Source organism: Paramacrobiotus metropolitanus, unplaced genomic scaffold (assembly GCF_019649055.1).
Source record: "Paramacrobiotus metropolitanus isolate TYO unplaced genomic scaffold, Prichtersi_v1.0 Parri_scaffold0000118, whole genome shotgun sequence".
Classification (NCBI taxonomy): domain Eukaryota; kingdom Metazoa; phylum Tardigrada; class Eutardigrada; order Parachela; family Macrobiotidae; genus Paramacrobiotus; species Paramacrobiotus metropolitanus.
Window position 1 is genome coordinate 60299 of NW_026570338.1, and position 17918 is coordinate 78216.

The 17918-nt window shown below is 42.5% G+C and overlaps 5 protein-coding genes across 11 annotated transcripts; 2 read left to right on the plus strand and 3 right to left on the minus strand.

The window, feature by feature from the left end:
• Positions 1-1867, minus strand: LOC129598215 (uncharacterized protein DDB_G0287625-like). Of its 7 annotated transcripts, none has more exons than XM_055496008.1 (3): positions 1728-1867; positions 1510-1575; positions 1-1479 (listed from the first exon to the last, which is right to left on the minus strand). In XM_055496008.1, the coding sequence occupies exons 2-3, from the start codon at positions 1555-1557 to the stop codon at positions 40-42; spliced, it is 1488 nt and encodes a 495-aa protein (XP_055351983.1). In that variant the 5' UTR covers positions 1558-1575; positions 1728-1867; the 3' UTR covers positions 1-39. The 7 variants fall into 7 exon arrangements, with proteins under 7 accessions (XP_055351983.1, XP_055351986.1, XP_055351988.1 ...); XM_055496011.1 differs by having other exon boundaries at positions 1-1398; positions 1480-1575; XM_055496013.1 differs by having other exon boundaries at positions 1-801; positions 889-1575.
• Positions 1868-2926: 1059 nt separating this feature from the next.
• Positions 2927-4073, minus strand: LOC129598239 (uncharacterized). The gene is made up of 2 exons (XM_055496060.1): positions 3896-4073; positions 2927-3564 (listed from the first exon to the last, which is right to left on the minus strand). Exons 1-2 carry the CDS (start codon positions 4002-4004, stop codon positions 3038-3040), a joined length of 636 nt encoding a protein of 211 aa, XP_055352035.1. The 5' UTR covers positions 4005-4073; the 3' UTR covers positions 2927-3037.
• Positions 4074-9412: 5339 nt separating this feature from the next.
• On the plus strand, positions 9413-11570 carry LOC129598238 (uncharacterized). The gene is made up of 3 exons (XM_055496059.1): positions 9413-9639; positions 10005-10269; positions 11068-11570. The coding sequence occupies exons 1-3, from the start codon at positions 9517-9519 to the stop codon at positions 11448-11450; spliced, it is 771 nt and encodes a 256-aa protein (XP_055352034.1). The 5' UTR covers positions 9413-9516; the 3' UTR covers positions 11451-11570.
• Positions 11571-13518: 1948 nt separating this feature from the next.
• On the minus strand, positions 13519-14763 carry LOC129598242 (uncharacterized). Its single transcript, XM_055496063.1, has 2 exons — positions 14510-14763; positions 13519-14205 (listed from the first exon to the last, which is right to left on the minus strand). The coding sequence occupies exons 1-2, from the start codon at positions 14580-14582 to the stop codon at positions 13763-13765; spliced, it is 516 nt and encodes a 171-aa protein (XP_055352038.1). The 5' UTR covers positions 14583-14763; the 3' UTR covers positions 13519-13762.
• A 1303-nt stretch (positions 14764-16066) lies between these two features.
• On the plus strand, positions 16067-17784 carry LOC129598268 (uncharacterized). Its single transcript, XM_055496086.1, has 3 exons — positions 16067-16333; positions 16742-17006; positions 17292-17784. The coding sequence occupies exons 1-3, from the start codon at positions 16211-16213 to the stop codon at positions 17672-17674; spliced, it is 771 nt and encodes a 256-aa protein (XP_055352061.1). The 5' UTR covers positions 16067-16210; the 3' UTR covers positions 17675-17784.
• Positions 17785-17918: the final 134 nt, after the last annotated feature.

Genomic DNA, 17918 nt, shown 5'->3' on the forward strand with positions numbered 1-17918 from the left:
TTTGTTAATGTTTAACTTGTGCAGTTTAATGGTCTCATTTTAAAGTGTTTTCAACGATCCCAACGGCAAAAATTGCCTTACATTTTTAAAGTTTGCCGATGATTTTACCAATATCCTAACAAAGTTTAGAAAATCTAACGGCAAAGATGCGAATAAAAGACGCAGTAATCTAAAACTGCATAGGGCGTTGCTGTCCTTGACTTTGTTGCCCTTGCTGTCCTTGTCCCTGACCTTGCTGGCCACCTTGTTGGGGAGGTCCTTGCTGACCGCCTTGCTGTCCTTGTTGACCACCTTGTTGGGGAGGTCCTTGCTGACCGCCTTGCTGTCCTTGTTGACCACCTTGTTGGGGAGGTCCTTGCTGACCGCCTTGCTGTCCTTGTTGACCACCTTGTTGGGGAGGTCCTTGCTGACCGCCTTGCTGTCCTTGTTGACCACCTTGTTGGGGAGGTCCTTGTTGACCGCCTTGTTGACCACCTTGTTGGGGAGGTCCTTGCTGACCGCCTTGCTGTCCTTGTTGACCACCTTGTTGGGGAGGTCCTTGCTGACCGCCTTGCTGTCCTTGTTGACCACCTTGTTGGGGAGGTCCTTGTTGACCGCCTTGTTGACCACCTTGTTGGGGAGGTCCTTGCTGACCGCCTTGCTGTCCTTGTTGACCACCTTGTTGGGGAGGTCCTTGCTGACCGCCTTGCTGTCCTTGTTGACCACCTTGTTGGGGAGGTCCTTGTTGACCGCCTTGCTGTCCTTGTTGACCACCTTGTTGGGGAGGTCCTTGCTGACCGCCTTGCTGTCCTTGTTGACCACCTTGTTGGGGAGGTCCTTGCTGACCGCCTTGCTGTCCTTGTTGACCACCTTGTTGGGGAGGTCCTTGTTGACCGCCTTGTTGACCACCTTGTTGGGGAGGTCCTTGCTGACCGCCTTGCTGTCCTTGTTGACCACCTTGTTGGGGAGGTCCTTGCTGACCGCCTTGCTGTCCTTGTTGACCACCTTGTTGGGGAGGTCCTTGTTGACCGCCTTGTTGACCACCTTGTTGACCGCCTTGTTGGGGAGGTCCTTGTTGACCGCCTTGTTGGGGAGGTCCTTGTTGACCACCTTGTTGTTGGCCACCTTGTTGTTGACCACCTTGTTGAGGTGGTCCTTGTTGTTGCTGTTGGCCGCCTTGTTGGGGAGGCCCTTGTTGTTGCTGTTGACCGCCGTATTGCTGACCGCCTTGTTGGGGAGGTCCGTATTGGCTACCTTGTTGACCGCCTTGCTGTCCTTGGCCGAATTGTTGTTGGGGAGGTCCTTGTTGGCCTTGTTGACCACCTTGACCGAACTGTTGCTGGGGAGGTCCTTGTTGGCCTTGTTGACCACCTTGGCCGAACTGCTGTTGGGGAAATCCTTGTTGGCTTTGTTGACCACCTTGGCCGTATTGTTGTTGAGGAGGTCCTTGCTGACCGCCTTGTTGGCCTTGTTGACCACCTTGGCCAAATTGTTGACCACCTTGGCCAAATTGTTGACCGCCTTGCTGACCACCAGGGCCCCCTGGCGGGGGAGGTCCAAACCCGAACGGAAGGGCATTCATCACGGCAACAAGACCTAGAAAGTTCGATTAGCATCTTCTTAACCCTTTAATACTCGTACATGAAGCAGCCAGTTTTTAGTATACTCGTAGAAGTACAGTTTTTAGGTGCGATATATACAGTATATAAATAATAGTACGAGTACAGTGTACTACTATACTGACTTACCGGCCGCGGCCAGGAAGACAAGGGCTGACTTCATTCTGATAATATATTATGTTAGAAGACTTTTGGTGGAATAAAAAAAGAATTCAGTTGGGAAGAACCAAGGTGACTGATACGATTCAAATTGTCATCTCTGACTTCTTTTATATCGCCCGTATGGGAAGTTGGCAGTCACGTCGTTTAACCGGATGTGTTTAGCAGCCACTTATGAAAAGTTGCTAATTTTGCATTTATGAAGCGCGAAGCCTGTTGATGAAGTTGCATTTGCAGCAGGTTTTGCAATGCAGCTGGATACATTAAAAATGTCCTGGATTCGCCCGTTCACGACAGTCCTTAAGAACGTGTCCACAATTCCAGGCTAATTTTTTCGTCAGTTCTATAGCCACTCATCGAACTAAGTGATGTCAGCTGCAACGCTGCAGTTTCGAAGTGCACAACATGGGAACGTGCTACCTGGCAGTTTGCACGCAGTTTGCACCATATCCATGAGTTACAATAATGAGCACGTTTTAATGAGCAAAGTACTTATGTACGTATGCCTAATTACTGGTGCTACCAGAATTTCAACGGCGTCAAATTGCATCGTTCCTCAAAACCGTGAGAAAGAATCGTTCTGCTATCTTGAATATCCTGGTTATTCTCCCGCAGTATCTTTAAGTGCATCTGAACAGCATCAGTTACTCTCTCTGTATTTCTGCCGGCAGAATAGCCTTCTATTTTATCGCATCCTAGCCTTTCAGAAACCTAAGAATACCTATGAACACTAAGAAACGACAAAAATAGCCGAAGGCTATTGTGGCGCTGTGCGAAGTGGAATAGTCAAAAGTGGCGGACCGTAATGTGTGGATCAGCAGTTAAAGTTTACGTTGTCGCAAAAACGGCGGCAAGGTAGCCACTTCGTTTTTGGCTAGCACTAGCAGTGCTTAAATTGGAATTGTAATTTGACCCAGAATGGGAGAAGGTTATTCAGTTGCACACAGGTATGTGCACAAAAGTGGATGACGATGACCGGCGGTCGGACACTGGTACAATGTCTGTACCGGGTCTCTGACACTCTTTTCCATAAATCTAACCCCTACAATGTCAAAACAATGTCAAAACGACAATGTCAAACCACATACCGCTTTAGTGAACAGTATAACGATCAAAATGTGATGCTGATATCGTGACAACATCTGTCGTAATGATACTAATGCTTTCAGTTGAACCTTAAGCCATTTATTTTTCTGTTAATGGCAGAGCGCTCTCAGACATAACGCAACTGCACATCTCTTCTGTAAAACTGTAATATGATTATTTAAAGCACTGCAGTTTTATTTCTGAGGACTTGGTGCCAGCGGAGGATACACGGTGACCGTCTGGGGATACACCACCTGTGCGGGAATCGCGGCCGGCACTGTCGTCGTCACATAGGTCACGGTGGTAGTCTTGGCTTTGGATTTGATGTTGCTCAGATTTAACCCGGCGAAGATGCACACCATGACGGACGACACCAGGACGATCAGGGTGAAGGCCAGATACGCCGAAAGTAGCGGCTGGGCGTAGGTGGCCACATCCGGGCACAGTGTCGTGGGGCTTTCGCAGTCAAAGAACCACTGGATGTTGAAGGAGAGGAACGCGGCAAAGGTGGCCATCAGCACGAAGGAGCCCAGGGTGGCCAGGATGCTGAGGATGAGGGCCGTGATCAGGAGACAGCGACGGCTCTCGGCGTGCTCACCGGCACGCAGGGCGCGGCTGCCGTAGGCTCCGAAGATACCGGTGATTAGATAGAAGATACCGGCCCAGATTCCCGATGCACCGGCACTGATGAACACGCCCCACCATCCCAGAAGAGAGAATGCTGCAAAATTTTTAATTACATCTTGAACGGAATTTTCTCGGATATATATACATGTTGTGTAATTATAATATGAAGAATAAGTATGTCAAGCATTTTAAGAAAAAATATTCTTATTATGCTTCGCAGCTTCGGTAATTTTACAGTTATCCATGTTATTCTGATCGCGAAATTTAAAATCTCATTCCATTGCTGGATTAAAGCTACAAAATATTTCAGTGTTCTTAAGAGGTTCTCAGACAATCGATACTGTTTTTAGGAAAAAATAGAATCTGGTAAACACAATCAAAGCCTATAATCCCAGTAAAAACTAAAAAGTCAGATCAGTGCTTACTGACAATATCCAAAATGATTAGTCCTAATCCGCTTAACAATTGTAGCGTGCCGAAAATCATTAAAGGTAACCTATGGCTCAAGCCGGAGCCATCCACGCGAACAGCCATTTTAAACACAAATTACTTTAACGTACGTAATAATTTTGTTATACAGCCTGCATAGCTCAGATTCTGGATTTCTTTGGCTAATGGCTTTTAATAAGCAGCGCTCTAAGGATGTTTGCCTGATTTATTTGATCGCGGCCGTGCGTTTGTATGTTATTCTGCAAAAATGTGCGAACAGCATGTAGTCAGATCAAATGTAAATTTGACCGGCGCTTGCGCACCTGATAACAGGTGTTGGTTTTCGCGCTAAAATTGTTGTATGCGTCAGTCTAAACTCCATTTTCACCGGCAAATACCCGGCCGGGCTGGCTCATAACTTGAGCGCTTTGCGTTGTTAACGTAGCCTTTACCGTTTACCGACGAATTATACAGTGCAGGCTGCACAAGAAGTATGCATTATCCAGTGACACGGGCTTATGCAATCGCATTTATCCGAATAAGCGTTTTATTTCACGGCCTCTTGTGGGCCAACCTTGAATTATCGAACAACGTTGGCAAAGGTAAACAGAAAGGTACAGCACGTACACGCATGCCCCATGCGAGCTATATGTCGCCCGCTTGGCTCTGGGGTAGCGCTGCGTTAGCGCATTTACCAAAGCGACAGTTCGAGATGATGCATGTAAATATTTCAGCATGGTACTTGGCTATACAATTACTGTACTGATCAAAATAATGGTTACTTAAACTTTGCGTTATACAATTACAAGGTAGCCTCGCGCATCCGCGCTCGGCACGTATGTACTGGAGAGTATTAGCTTTATTTGGAAAGGTCACTAAAAATATAAAAAAGCCAGAATTATAGAAGAAAAGTTTTTTAAGACTATGATTTTAATCGTATATATATAGGCTTTCGTAGTCGTATTTTATAAGACGTATTGACGTTTAAACAATCTTAATTTTTCACGTTCTGACGTTCTCATGTTCCGACCTTCTGAATTTCTGATGTTCTGACGTTTAAAACGTTTCACGTTCTGATGATCTGACGTTCTGATTTCTGACATTCTGATATTCTGACGTTTCTGAATTTTCACGTTTTGACGTTCTGATGTTCTGACGTTGAGACGTTCAAAATTTCTGACGTTCTAACCTTTCAAATTTTTCACGTTCTGACTTCTAATATTCTTACGTTCTGACGTTTTGATGTTCTGAATTTCTGACGTTCTGTCCTTTTAAATTTTTCACGTTCTGACTTATGGTATTCTGACGTTTTGATGTTCAGACGTTCTGAATTTCCGACGTTCTAACCTTTTAAATTTTTCACGTTTTGACTTCTGATATTCTGACGTTTTGATGTTCTGAGACATTCTGACGTTCTTAATTTTTTGCGTTCTGATTAGCTGACATTCTGTTTTCTAACGTTCTCATCTTCTGATATTTTTACGTTTTGACGTATGCAGATAACTGAGATAAGTACTGTATATGCGACATAAGGTGCGCTATACTGTATCTTTTATGGACGTTTTCCAAATTAGGTAAATTTACGTACTATTCACACAATAATTATCATCTACACTAAAAAGCACGAACGATATGCATCCGCTATAGTATCCGTGGTTACCGTCATTATGTTAAGTACTTTTTATCGCTGTGCAGGAATACGTCTTCGAGTGCTCTTTACGTTTCCTAAACTTAAAACGTGGTAAAACCATCTTCTGACCACTGGTTAATAAAAAAAAAACAAAAATCTATTGGCAAACCTATGGAAAATATGGAATTTTTTAAGACCAAGCTGGACTAAAACTGACCACGCGTTGACGAGTCTATAAAAACGGCGCACAAATACGTTTTGGTCGGTAAGATTGTATGAATAACATAGTAGCCTCGCGCATCCGCGCTCGGCACTTAAGTACTGGATAGTATTGGCTTTGCTTTGGAAAGGTCATTATAAATATGTAAAGGCTGACGTTCGGAATTTCTGACGTTCTGACAATTTTAATTTTTCACGTTCTGGCAGTCTGACATTCTAACGTTCTGACGTTATGACGTCCTAACGTTCTGATGTTCTTACTTTATGACGTTCTGACGTTCTAACGTTCTGATGTTCGTACTTTAAGACGTTCTGACGTTCTGACGTTCTGACGTTCTGACGTTATGACGTTCTGACGTTCTGACGTTCTGACGTTCTGACATTGTGACGTTGTGACGTTGTGACGTTGTGACGTTGTGACGTTGTGACGTTGTGACGTTGTGACGTTGTGACGTTGTGACGTTGTGACGTTGTGACGTTGTGACGTTGTGACGTTGTGACGTTGTGACGTTGTGACGTTGTGACGTTGTGACGTTGTGACGTTGTGACGTTGTGACGTTGTGACGTTGTGACGTTGTGACGTTGTGACGTTGTGACGTTGTGACGTTGTGACGTTGTGACGTTGTGACGTTGTGACGTTGTGACGTTGTGACGTTGTGACGTTGTGACGTTGTGACGTTGTGACGTTGTGACGTTGTGACGTTGTGACGTTGTGACGTTGTGACGTTCTGACGTTCTGACGTTCTGACGTTCTAACGTTCTAACGTTCTGATGTTCTTACTTTATGACATTCTGACGCTCTGACGGTGTTACGTTCTTACGTTTTGAATTTCTGACGCTTTGACGCTCTGAAATACGTATGGCCTTTGCTGTTTTGCATGACGTAATAATATACATAGTAGTTATGCATCTGCTATAGTCTCCGTGGTTACAGTCATTATGTTTTAAAGCACTTTTTATTATTGCTGCTCAGTGAATACTTTTTTAAGTGCTCTTTATGTTTCCTATACTTAAGACCTGGTGAAACCATCTTCTGACCACTGGTTATTAAAAACAAACAAAAATCTATTGGCACACCTATGGAAAATATGGAATTTTTTAAGACCAAGCTGGACTTAAACTGACCACGAGTTATCGAGGAGTTAAAAACGGCGCATAAATACGCTTTGGTCTTTAAGCTTGTATGAATACAAGGTAGCCTCGCGCATCCGCGCTCGGCACTTAAGTACTGGATAGTATTGGCTTTGTTTTGGAAAGGTCATTATAAATATGCAAAGGCTGACGTTCGGAATTTCAGAAGTTCTGACAATTTTAATTTTTCACGTTATGAAGATTCTGATTTTCTGAGGTTCTAACGTTATGACGTTATGACGTTCTTACGTTCTGACGTTCTGATGCTCTTATTTTATGACGTTCTGACGTTCTTACGTTCTAACGTTCTGATGCTCTTATTTTATGACGTTCTTACGTTTTGACGTTCTGGCGTTCTGACGTTCTCACGTTCTGACGTTCTGATGTTCTTACTTTATGACGTTCTGACGTTTTGATGTTCTGGCGTTCTGAAGTTCTGAACGTTTTGACGTTCTGACGTTGTTACGTTCTGGCGTTCTTAACGTCCTAACGTTCTGACGTTGTTACGTTCTGACGTTCTGATGTTCTTACTTTATGACGTTCTTACGTCAGAACGTCAAAGTTCTGTTCGTTCTAACGTTTTGACGTTCTGACGTTGTTACATTCTGGCGTTCTAACGTTCTCACGTTCTGACGTTCTAGCGTTCTTACTTTATGACGTTCTTACGTTATGACGTCCAGCGTTCTTACGGTGTTACGTTCTAACGTTCTGATGTCCTAACGTTCTGACGTTCTAACGTTCTGACGTTCTGGCGTTCTGACGTTCTGACGTTCTGGCGTTTTGACGTTCTGACGTTGTTACGTTCTGGCGTTCTGAAATTCTGACGTTCTGACGTTTTGAATTTCTAACGTTTTGACGCTCTGAAATACGTACCTGAAATACGTACGGACTTTTGCATGACGTAATATACATATTTTACCTAAAGAGCAAGTATTTAAGTATGCATCCGCTATAGTTTCCGTGGTTACAGCGTGGTTACAGCCAATTATAGTACAGTAAGTACTTTTTATTGCCGTGGAGTGAGTACTTCTTTTAGTGCTCTTTACGTTTCCCTTACTTAAGACCTGGTGAAACCATCTTCTGACCACTGGTTAATAAAAAAAAACAAAAATCTATTGGCAAACCTATGGAAAATATGGAATTTTTTAAGACCAAGCTGGACGAAAACTAACCACGCGTTGACGAGTCCATAAAAACGGCGCATAAATACGTTTTGGTCGGTAAGATTGTATGAATATAAAGATAAAGATAAAGATAAAGACACATACACTGCTAGAGCGCGGCGTGGAATATTGCAATATTCCACGCACAAACAATTAAGAAAAGGTCATGCTTGTATTTGCTCCTATAATTATGGGATGCTCAGGCGGGTATTGTATTCGTTGTGTTACACAGTTTATGTGTGAACGGAAACCGCAAGGTGGTAGCACAAGGAGGATGATGGGGTCAAGATCCCTCAGGATTTTTATTGGTCAGATCAATCACAATGCAAACATATTAGAAAACAAAACGCGGAAAAAAACAGAAAAAATTTTTCTCATTTTATCCAGCCCCTTTATGCCAAGGTCATACATGCAAAATGCCGAATACATACACTTTAAAGATTGGTACCATTTTTAAACAGGCTTGGTTGGGCCTATCTCTGTAAGAAAATTTTGAAATTCTGCCGTACAAGCGCATATTCATTATTCAGATATATGGTGGAATTGTATTTTTAATTTACAGTAACATAAAATTCCCTTTGTTTACATCTTGACATTGTTCACAAATCACAAGTACGTACAGTATGTGAGGTTTCCTACAATCAGGGTTATCAGGTGTAGTTCTGTAGTTTGATGAATTAAATTAACTTAAATTAACAAAAACTTACTCACCGGTCACAGACTCACAGATGCGATAAGCTCCTGGCAAGGTTTATCAATAAGCCCAGTGTTGGCCGATACGGTGTTGTCAAAAGTGTTATTACGCACTGTTCTGGTAAGTGTATCCATTGCCGCTCTACAGAACTACTTTGAAGTACTTAGTACAAGCTAAGCTACTGGCCTCTACTACAGGAGAGTAACGAACAGAAACAACGAACAGACAACGCCATTAGAATAGACCATGGTCTATTCTAATGGCTTTGGAACAGAAGTTACGGGTACTACATGAGAGTAACGAACAGAAACAGTAAAGCAACACATGTTCGACCGGACTTGAAGTCCCTTTGGGGTTTCTGCTCTTGTACCGTACTAGTAATAATGTTAGGACATTTCCTATCATAGCCGATGTGTGCAATATATCGACTCCCGTATATGAGCAACTAACTGTAATTATTGTTATTACTACACCAACAATATAAACCATCTTTTCTACATTCGACATTAAATTATAACATTCACGTCACCGATGCGTTCCTATCGTCTGACGGAAAGGTTTAACGCAATCGGCGATCAATTTCCTTCATTTTAGCGTAATATTTTGACATGATGCCTTGAAACCACACATGCCGAAAAACACCGCCGACGAACGCCAGCATAAAATGGCGCGAAGAGACATTTTAACTTCTGTATTCTGATTTATTTCGCTTAGCAGTCAGTGACAGTCACCGGCAGCGGCAACCGCAATTTTGCATTGTTAATTTTAAAAGCCCGGACAATGCATTTTTTATGCGTTGTTGTGTTGTTGGCGGTGTCGAGTTGCGGGGTGCGGGCGTTATGGGATCCGCAAGGCAACTGCCGGAAAAGCGCGCCAGTTGGATATGCATGGGATGGCACTGCGGTACAGTAGCTAATTTATGACACTTCAAATCTATTTATTTTTATTTTATTATGATGTGCATGTTTTTTGGGCTACTTTGATTTTATTGAAAAATAATAAGTATCTCACAAATTTACTCCGAAATATTTTTCGTACATTCGCTGTACTCGTATCTGTACAGATATACGTGGGTGACATTTGAGTAACATGTATGTCTATATTTAGATGGATTCTTATAGTGCTAATATACAATACCAACAGTTGCTGATACAAGGATATACCGATCAATATACACTATAGTTTCCTTTTAGGAAAGTACAGTAATGCAGATTACGCTTTATTTCCGGTTGATGAAGAAATCTCTTAAAATAACTAATAATATGCAGGTATTAGGCGTTTGGTACCAGTATATGTACGGTCCTAAAGAAGGTTTCCAACTGAAAGATCTGACCAATCCTGTGGAAAACAACCGGCCCATCGGCTGGATCTATGACAGTGGCGGTACGAAGTACGCCTCGGCAACGTTCACCACTGCCCGCCAAGATGTCGCTCCGCATAGCTGCTGGGCGTCGTACTCCACGCAGAACACCAGCTGCAACGGATTGGCCACAACGTTCGGATATTTCGGCGGGCTGGGCACTGGCGAAACCGGTAAGAAATACAGATATTTGTATATCTGTAGATATACAGACAGATATATAGATATACAGACAGATACAGACAGATCAAAGTACAGATATTTGTATATCTGTAGTAGGTCTTGGAATCTTGGTACTCGTATAAAACTTTATTAAGCCATATAAACCAAATATGCCGATGTGTAGTTGTGACAATTCAGTTTAAATAATGGAAATTAGAAAATCCACTGCGAAAAATTTAATTAGGCAATATCTCTTGAAAAATTAAATAGTGGTCTGTAGGAAGGTGATAACTGACTACCGTACTAACTGTACTAACGAACCAACTCAGATACTTCCGCAGTTGTTCATTCAGTGATGTCCACAAGATGTTCATAGATGTTCTGTACAACACTCGCTTATATACCACAGTTGGTAACATAACAGTCATACATTAGTCAGCACTTCTCCCAGAAGTCTGATCATCATTAGGGATAGGTGTACTGAGTGGACGTTACACTCACTGATCAGCTATGAAGATTGTACACTCATAGATCAGCTACTGATTACGCACACGTAATACATTTCCAATCCTAACAATATCTTTAAAAAATCAAGTGCAACACTGGTGTGTTCTACAGTTATGTAAATGATTTTGTACAGCAGCTTTTGTATTTGAGTTTAAACTGTACAGTTTACGTTTACATATAAACGTATTGCTTATGATTGTGTAATCTGCAATATAAGAGTTCTAGATCTGTACAATGTACTCGTATATAATGCATTTGCGGTTATAATAATTGTAATACGCGCATGTTTACTGTAACCTCAGGCGGTCCACGCAACTTTTATAAGTTGTACCTGGACCCCAACTTCCTCTACGTGCGCGTCTATTGTTTCGACGAAGGCAGCGACACCCATACCACCCCGAACTGCCAACAACCCGGCGTCGCGGTGTGGACCCGCAAGATGCCCAAGGACATCACGCCGCTGGAGAACAAGATCATTCTGGACGTGCTTGATGACCGGCTGCAGTTGTACTGCGTCACCAGCTCCCAGATGGCATACAACCAGTGGCTTGATCTGCCGCCTTGTGACTTCATTGAGAAGCCGCAGAGCTTCATGAACGACCTCCGGTATGCGGAAGAGCATGTGGTCAGCAAGTGCCATAGTGCCGCTTCCGGTGGCGGGTGCTCGCCGGCTTCCTTCTATTAACTTAGTGTGGTGATCGATTCGGCTCTGCATCCCCTAATTTATTTTGATTTCCCTGAGAATCTTTTGTAACGAGATTTTTATAATTTGTTGCCACGCACAATAAATTATTATACGGTGAGGGTCCGGGACGATTTTACCGCTTACTTATTATTAACTACGCTTGTACGTATATAATATGTACGTGTGCCGTCTTCTAGATTGACGAATGCATATATATATAGTATACCCTGAGACACAAAATGTGAAACATGGGGCGATAGTTTCGCTATGGCAAAGTCGAAAGTCATCAAGTTATGATTTATATTAATTTTCATAGCCACAAATTATAACAGACTGCTACTACTGTATATGTTCTTCGGTACTACAACAGCCCTATAACAGATGAAGTTTTATTGGGTTAAATTACGCAGTTGCACATTTCAACACATAGTACACCTTGTCCTGCCTTTTACCGACACAGAACGTTTCCTGAACACACGCAGCATTACCTCGCTTTGGTTCTCTGCTTCGAAAGCGGAGCGGACCTTTTCTCTAGTGTCCTGTCAAAAAGCATCTTACTGAGTGTAGACATCTTACGTATCGCTTCTTTACCCCACACACCCACTGTTTAAAAACCGTCCGGTCGTTTCGAAGTATCGCGGTACAGGCCAGGTGGTTCCAAAACTAAAGGGATACTGGCCGAACCACACGCGCGATGGATAACGTCTCTGACTTCGTTGTGACGGGAAATTTTCGCTTTCAAACGTTTGCATTCAACTTTGCATTTGCGGGACATCCCCACACATCAACACATCAATGGTGCTGCCGCATTTGCACCGGTGTCCGACACATACTGGAGCGCCGATGCGCTGCGCAATCGATATTCTCACTTCGGTATTATTTTGCAACAAGGTGCCCAGGCTTGCTACTGGAACCGCGTTAAGCCACAGTCCTGATTCGGTCTGGGACACAGCTAGCGGCCGGGCTTTCTGGTTAACGGAGTTGGTTTCACGTAATACTGCTTCTTTCTGTCCCAAGCACGCTGCGGAGCACGCCAATTTTAATCAATGAGTTCCGCGGGCCCCATTGACTTCCAAGCTTATTCTGCACGTGCCGCATATGCTTCGCTGTACAGGTCAGTCATGTGTGGCATCAGCGAGCGTACCAAGTTGACCGAGGCAAGGAATGCCGGAGCCGTTAGTCGTTCGGTGCGTCTGGTGCTCAAACCGCCCACCAGGACAGGTAAGGATGCTTGTTCCCAGATTTCGTCAACAATGCTCACCTTGGTAATTTCTTCCAGACTGCTGCGCACAGTAGAGTCGAATGTAGTTTGGATTTCCGGAAAACTGAAGGCTTTTGTAGAAGATGTGTCAGTTTAGGGACGGCCAGGCAGTTCTTCAGGAGGAGGAATGCCTGATGGGATGGCAAAAGTGGCAGAGGAGATATCATCCTGTTTACCATACCGATGTTCTCTTCCAACAGTGGGCCGACCGATTCACTTGTGATCCATGCAACAAGAGGATGACGACTTGCTCGCCGGTGAGGCGCTCCATACTTGGGTGACGCTATAATGACGTCCTGTAACAGTAGTGGGAAATTCATATTACAGGACGGACCGCAGTAAAATGCTTTTTACTTGAATTTAAATCTTATAACAATTTCACGGTGACAAAAGCGGCATTTTCTAGCGTTACAGCAGACAGCAAAATAGCTGAATAAAATCTGGGGTCTGCTCATGTAGGTACGACTATGTACGTTACAAACTACGAGTACAAAAAACAAATCGAGCGTCCGTAGACGTGTTGAAGTTAGACTATTCCACAGATACTGTACATAATTATAACCCAGATAACTATATTATATACCCGACACGAGAAGATGTACTCTGTACTTTTATGTGAATTGTAATAAGCATTTTTTACCTAGTTTTTAACATTTATATAATCATTCTCAGAATGAAAACTGAAATGAACGTATGATGTTTTCTCTATAATATGCTCTATGAATAAAAACTATTATTGCCGTACCTGTATGTGCATAATATGTACTCTTATAAGATATTTGTATGGACTCAACAAGTCAATAGTAATTTCCTGCCAGTTTCTTTATTTTCGTCAGTCTGTAATTCGATTAACGCCGCGCATTACTGACTACAGTAGCATACAATTAGAAAATCAAAAAGTGCAAATTTTTGTCGAAGTCCCGCTTTTTAGAATAACAATACTGCGGCGCAAACGTACAACCACAAGCACAGCTAGTGGCAGAAATTCGACACCGATGAGATTTTGCATACGAATAACATTATGATTCCTGAGCAGAACAAATGAAACGCATCAGAGAACATTTACACTGGTGTACTTGGAACGGGCCAGCCTCGTGGCCGCGTTGACACACTGACTCACGGAGACAAGGAGCATTATCAGCGAGAAAACCAGATAAGCCGGTAGGAATTCCTTCACTTTGCCGCGGGCGAAGGTGCACACCGAGGAGTAGCGGTCGCGGATCTGGGTGTTGCGGCTGGAACAGTAGATCAGATCTTCTTCCTCCACACTCAGGAACACACTGAAGGCGATGACCAGGGAGACGGCCAGCACGGCGGAAACCGCGCTCAGGATTAGGGAACAATATAATGATGGAAAGGGGGATTTTTCTCCTTTGGCAATTACGCGACCGGCACGAAAACCGCACAAGCCGGCAATGAGATAAAATGTACCGGCCCAGATTCCCGAAGCCCCGGCGCTGACGATAATGGCGTGCGAGGAAAGGCTGGCAAAATCTGCAAAATCATTTACGCTGTATAAGGATTTAATTGTGCTAATGAATTAACTGAAACTAAAGTCAAGAGTGCGTTAATTTTCTTTCAATTAAAAAAGACAGATTACAGTGTAACTACTCTGTATTCTATGCTGCATTTTATTTTAATAAAGAGCACATAATAAAAATTATCAATGAATATTATGGTAATCACACTATTAATGTGTTAAAAACAATCATGGAAATAAAATAACAGTCAGCAAACTAAAATCCAGTAAGAATCACCGTACAATATATAATAATTATTGGTGTTATAGGATTCTTACTTGCAATGTCGATAACAAAAACCGCAACGCCACACGCGATTTGTATTAATCCCAGCGTTTGTAAAAGCGTCATTCTATGACACAGTAATATAACGCTCTGAGTGCGGTTAGTTTGTAGAATTAACTGGCAATAAATAAATGTAGCGCTTGTCAGCTGAAAAAAATTAATGGGTTAATGAAACAGTTTTATAACATAATAATATCATTTCCCCTGTTTACAGCCTGACATTGTTCACGAATCACAAGTATGTGAGGTTTCCTACAATCACGATTATCAGGTGTAGTTCTGTAGTTTTATGAATTAAATTACTCACCGGTCACAGATGCGATAAGCACCTTGCAGGGCTTATCACTAAGGCCAGCGTTGCCCGATACGGTGTTGTCAAATGTGTTATTACGCACGGTTCTGGTATGTGTAACACGGTGTGATATTTATGATGTTTGCCTGGAGGTACACGCTGTAAATCAGGTGAAGTTTATGATGATTCACTAAATCAATCAGTTGGTTCGCAGTGGGTTTGTTTGATAACGGCTTTAACGTACACCCTGTTCTCGGTTTTTAATAACGAAACTGAAAATTAAAGTCTTGGTACTGTACATATCAGGATCGTGCTTATATATGGACAACATTGCAGTTAAGTCGACTATTTGAAATAAATTTGGTTGAATCACGTGACATACAATATTACGACGTCTTTTCAACGATACAAGGATTAGGTGTTCCAGATGGTGCTCCCAAATTTTTTAAAGGCACTTACGTACCACGGCTCAAAGGTCACCTGATCATGAACGTAGGTATTTATCAGCCTATATCGAAACCTTAAATTTGTCTGCATACATCTATGTTTTCCAAGTATTTTAATGTACTAATGTTGCGCTGACAGCGCAATTATGGAATGTTTTCGCCGTTTATAAAATAAGCCTGTATTATAAAACAGGAGGCGGTTTGTGCGCTTTTATTATTATGCGCGCTTAATTTGTACTGTACTCTTCTGGTTACCTTGTGAAGTAATTCTGTTCGAAGGAAATCACGATTTTGTACGTATGCAAAACCGACATGTCTTTGGACCACTATGACATATTATTAACAAAATTTTACTGCAAAATACCATCGAATGGTGAACATTGTTGCATGAAATGCGTGAATGGAAAAATTTCTACCGGCAAATACCCCAACTGTACATGTCAACCCACACCGATTGTGACAAGTACAACCGCGTTTTCCGCTACCGGGCAGAATTAAAATTAAATAACCTGACACATTAAATTAGTGCTGACCAACGCTACATGAGAGTAACGAACAGAGACAGTGAAGCAATACATGTTAGGACATTTTATATCATAGCCGATGTGTGCAATATATCGCCTCCCGTAAGCAAGCAACTAGCTCTAATTATTACATCCAACAATAAACCATCCTTTCCACATTCGACATTAGATTACAACATCCACATCATCGGTGCGTTCCTATTGTCTGCCGCAAATGCTTGATGCAATCGGCGATTAATTTCCTACAATTTAGCGTAATATTTTGACATGTTGCCTTGAAACCACCGGTGCCGGAAAAACACACCGCAGACGAACGTCTACATAAAATGGCGCGAAAAGACATTTTAATTTCTGTATTACGGTTTGCTTCGGATATCAGTCACCGGCATCTGCAACCGCAATTTTGCATTGTTAATTTTATAAGTCCGGACAATGCATTTTTTATGCGTTGTTGTGTTGTTGGCGGTGTCGAGTTGCGGAGTGACGGCTTTATGGGATCCGCAAGGAAACTGCCGGAAAAGCGCGCCTGTTGGATATGCATGGGATAGTGTTGCGGTAATCTACATCTTATGATGTGTCTTATCTATCGAGTTTAACGCCGTTTATTTTTATTGTGATATATTTATTCTTATTTATCATGATGCGTTTAATTGTTAAGACTTTTTTAATTTTGCTGTAAAATATTTTTATAATTACCTTGTAACTTTTAATCGTAATTAAAATATATAGAAGTATACCAATATTATTAATATAGTAATGTATGTCTAAATATTTTATATATACATGCGTTTATATAAACATTTAAAATTTCATTTAGAAAAAGAATTACGTAAAATCATATATAGCACGCTTTAAATGATTGCTGATACAAGGGTATGGATTTTCTTTTTGAAATTAATAAATGTAACGCTCCATTTCCGGTACAAATGAAGAAGTCTTCTAAAAGTGCTGATAATTCCGCAGGTGCTGGGCGTTTGGTACCAGTATATGTACGGTCCCAAAGAAGGCTTCCAGCTGAACAATTTGACCAATCCCGTGGAAGAAAACCGTGCCATCGGTTGGATCTATGACAATGGCGGTACGAAGTATGCATCGGCGACGTTTGTCACCTCCCGCCAGGATGTCGCTCCGTACAGCTGCTGGGCGTCGTACGCCACACAGAATACCAGCTGCAACGGCTACACCACGGCGTTCGGGTATTTCGGCGGCCTGGGCACCGGCGAAACCGGTAAGAAATAAAAGTCAAATTAAATAACTGCAGATTTTTTACAAAGTATATGTATAAGCCAAATTAGGCAAAACTGACAGTTCTTTTTCATAATGTATTAAGTAAAGGTACTGCGAAAATTGACTTATGCAATATTTTCCCCCAAATTGAGTGCAATGCTGAATATGTGTGTAAAACGTAACGCTTTTAATTGTGTAAGTAATCTGCACCTGCATCGTATATAACGTTCAAAATATTAGGTAAACATTTGCGGTTATATTAGGCGCATGTTTATTGTCACCGTAGGCGGTCCACGCAACTTTTATAAACTATACCTGGACCCAAACTTCTTCTACGTCCGTTCCGACTGTTTCGACCAGGGCAGCGACACCCTGACTATTCAGAACTGCAAACAGCCCGGTGTCTCTGTATGGACCCGCAAGATGCCCAAGGACATTACGCCGCTGGAGAACAAGATCATCCTGGATGTGCTGGACGACCGGCTGCAGTTCTACTGCGTCACCGGCGCCCAGATGGCCTACAACCAGTGGGTGGATCTCCCGCCCTGTGACTACATTGAGAAGCCGCAGAATTTCATGAACGACATCCGGTACGCGGAGGAGCACGTGGTCAGCAAGTGCCATAGTGCCTCTTCCGGTGGCGGCTGCGCGCCGGCGTCGTTCTACTAAGATATTGACTGCTCCGATTTATCTCTGCATTTGGTAATTTATTTTGATTCTCCTGTAAATCTTTTGTAATGAGAATTATCGTTTGTGCCCGTAAAATAAATTATTATGAAACTCTTGCGAATCTTATGAGCCGTGGTGATTTTGCCGTTCAAGTAAATCAATTATTAACTTGTAAAACACCTACGTACATTGTACTTGCGCCGTGCGCGCCTTCTACAAGTCGTACTATGCACCTGTAATACAA

Excerpts from the sequence above, each read along its gene's own strand:
- LOC129598239 (XM_055496060.1), bottom strand. The coding sequence starts at position 4,004 with ATGGCTGTTCGCGTGGATGGCTCCGGCTTGAGCCATAGGTTACCTTTA. Across the intron at positions 3,565-3,895 it reads AATCATTTTGGATATTGTCA|CATTCTCTCTTCTGGGATGG; the intron begins GTAAGCACTGAT and ends AAAATTTTGCAG.
- LOC129598238 (XM_055496059.1), top strand. The coding sequence starts at position 9,517 with ATGCATTTTTTATGCGTTGTTGTGTTGTTGGCGGTGTCGAGTTGCGGG. Across the intron at positions 9,640-10,004 it reads ATGCATGGGATGGCACTGCG|GTATTAGGCGTTTGGTACCA; the intron begins GTACAGTAGCTA and ends AATAATATGCAG. Across the intron at positions 10,270-11,067 it reads GCTGGGCACTGGCGAAACCG|GCGGTCCACGCAACTTTTAT; the intron begins GTAAGAAATACA and ends CTGTAACCTCAG.
- LOC129598242 (XM_055496063.1), bottom strand. The coding sequence starts at position 14,582 with ATGACGCTTTTACAAACGCTGGGATTAATACAAATCGCGTGTGGCGTT. Across the intron at positions 14,206-14,509 it reads TTTTGTTATCGACATTGCAA|ATTTTGCCAGCCTTTCCTCG; the intron begins GTAAGAATCCTA and ends ATGATTTTGCAG.
- LOC129598215 (XM_055496007.1), bottom strand. The coding sequence starts at position 1,557 with ATGCCCTTCCGTTCGGGTTTGGACCTCCCCCGCCAGGGGGCCCTGGTG.
- LOC129598268 (XM_055496086.1), top strand. The coding sequence starts at position 16,211 with ATGCATTTTTTATGCGTTGTTGTGTTGTTGGCGGTGTCGAGTTGCGGA. Across the intron at positions 16,334-16,741 it reads ATGCATGGGATAGTGTTGCG|GTGCTGGGCGTTTGGTACCA; the intron begins GTAATCTACATC and ends ATAATTCCGCAG. Across the intron at positions 17,007-17,291 it reads CCTGGGCACCGGCGAAACCG|GCGGTCCACGCAACTTTTAT; the intron begins GTAAGAAATAAA and ends TTGTCACCGTAG.